Here is a 2,442-nt window from a genome sequence, read left to right on the forward strand (position 1 = left end):
ACCCGCACCTATATTAAGAACGGAGCCCCGAAAGTGAAGGAGAGCGCACTGTGCATGCACAGCCGCCCTCCATTAATTTCTATGGGGCCGCCAAAAAAATATGCCCTAGCGATCCTAGCGATATGCCCCATTGTCTAAGATGGGAATACCTCTTTAATGTAAAAATGATATGTGCTCCTTGGAGAGTTCAAAGATCATATCCAATAAATGTTAAGATAACCAAAACACTGTTTCATGTATTCCCATCTGATCATGCTCTCAGTATTGAGATTACCCACAAGAGACACTGTGATTATATATCTACCGGCTTTACATTTTGTTGTTCCATTAATTGAACGCAGATGATTTTCCAGTTTCTCTCGCTTAGAATAATAAAGGAAATCCATTATAAATTCACTGTCCAGACTGCAAACCTGCACTTCTACCTTTGTGGTGGGTTTCTAACTGCCTACAACACTTACTGTATGTAAAAAATCTGTCATGTCAGGCTTGCTATAGATTTCTGTATCACCTGCATTTTTCCTTTACAAAATGGATTTAGTTTTTTTCTTCTTTCAATCTAGCTTCTGACTAGGAACATGACACATCCATTCTAAAAATCCTCAGTAGAGTCATTGACCTGTCAAACACACACATTTATTTGTAATCTATATCACAGTCATCCCATATGAACAAAACTATACTTCAATGTGCTTCTGATTTTACACAGAGTTTTTTTTTTTGTTTTTTTTTTTTACAGCACATTGCTTCTAGGGGATAATAAGGAGCCTTATGGTGGTACCACACAGTGGTCCGTAACGTGGACCTGTAGCTCAGTTCATGCAATGTGCACCAGGATTCTTTTTTAGTTTATTTTTTGACCACGTATGCGATGTGCTTATGATTGAAGTTCACAATATAATTGGCAGTCCAAATGCTAGTAAGTGTTCATCCTAAGCAAGAATGAAACTAGTGCTCTACTACATTACCTATAAAATGTTATTATTCCAATGTTGAATCTAGTAAAATATATGTCAACAATTAATTATTAGAAGACACATTCATATTCACTGAGCGATAGAAATTGCATATATACAAGCTATAATACACATTTTATACTGTTTTACTCGCACATATCTGCATTCCACTTTTTCTAGCAAGAGCTAAAATAATATATTTTATTTACTAAATGCATTAAATGATATAAATAACTCTCAAACAATGTAATTTCCTTTATAGATGACACGATGAACACTATGATGAGAGAAAATGCATCCATGTTCACAGATTTCCTTATTCTTGGGTTATCTGACATTCCAAATGTCAAAGTGCTCTTATTTTGTTCTCTTCTTTTTATGTATGTACTGACTTTAACAGGAAATGTAACTATCATTCTAGTGTCACAACTAGATAACCGCCTACACAAACCAATGTACTTCTTCTTGAGTAATTTATCCTTTCTTGACATCTGCTATACCTCAACAACTATGCCCAAAATGTTACAAATCCTTGTATCAAAGAGAAAATCTATTTCATTTTTTGGCTGCATCTTTCAACTTTACTTCTTTTTGCTATTTGTGGGCACTGAATGTGTTCTTCTTCTGGTAATGTCCTATGATAGATTTTTGGCCATATGCCATCCTCTCCGATACCCAGTTATAATGAGCCGCAAGGTCTGTGTAAATCTGGCTTGTACATCTTGGTTAAGTGGCATGGTTAATTCTGTAGTCCATACAGTTTTTACTTTCCGCTTAGACTTCTGTGGTATTAGGAAAATCAATTATTTTTTTTGTGACATTCCTCCATTATTATCTCTTTCTTGTGAAAATACATCAGTGAACGAAGCTTTACTGCTTTCTATAGGAGTTTTTATTGGGTGGACTCCCTTCTTGGGCATTATTGTCTCATACATTTATATAATTGTAACTATATTAAATATGAAATCTAATAAAGGAAGACAAAAAGCATTTTCCACTTGTGCCTCTCATCTTACTGTAGTGTTATTATACTATGGAAGTACTATCTTCAATTATGTCAGACCAATTTCATCTTACTCGTTGGGCAAAGATCGATTGATTTCTGTTCTATATAGTGTTGTTACGCCAATGTTGAATCCAATTATATACACTTTAAAAAACCAGGATGTAAAAAATGCCATAAGTCGACAATTAACTTCTAGAAAAATTATTTAGATTCACTGAGCCATAAAAAATGTATGTACATAAAATACAATATTTATTTTTGGCCTCATGCACACGACCGTTGTTTTATTCCGTGTCCGTTGTGCCGTTTTTCGTGATTTTCTGCGGACCCATTGACTTTCAATGGGTCCGTTGAAAACTCGGCTAATGCACCGTTTGTCATCCGCGTCCGTGATCCGTGGTCCCAGTCCGTCCAAAAAATATAACCTGTCCTATTATTTTCGTGGAAAACGGTTCGCGGACCCATTCAAGTCAATGGGAC

At 35.5% G+C, this 2,442-nt stretch overlaps 1 protein-coding gene across 1 annotated transcript; it reads left to right on the forward strand.

Annotated features, from left to right (window-relative positions):
- Positions 1 to 1,235: 1,235 nt before the first annotated feature.
- On the forward strand, positions 1,236 to 2,171 carry LOC120991468 (olfactory receptor 5V1-like). Its single transcript, XM_040420276.1, has one exon. The coding sequence runs from the start codon at positions 1,236 to 1,238 to the stop codon at positions 2,169 to 2,171; it is 936 nt and encodes a 311-aa protein (XP_040276210.1).
- Positions 2,172 to 2,442: the final 271 nt, after the last annotated feature.

Source organism: Bufo bufo, chromosome 2 (assembly GCF_905171765.1).
Source record: "Bufo bufo chromosome 2, aBufBuf1.1, whole genome shotgun sequence".
Classification (NCBI taxonomy): domain Eukaryota; kingdom Metazoa; phylum Chordata; class Amphibia; order Anura; family Bufonidae; genus Bufo; species Bufo bufo.

What these genes read in the sequence shown, in the direction of transcription:
- LOC120991468 (XM_040420276.1), top strand. Translation starts at nt 1,236, where the DNA reads ATGATGAGAGAAAATGCATCCATGTTCACAGATTTCCTTATTCTTGGG.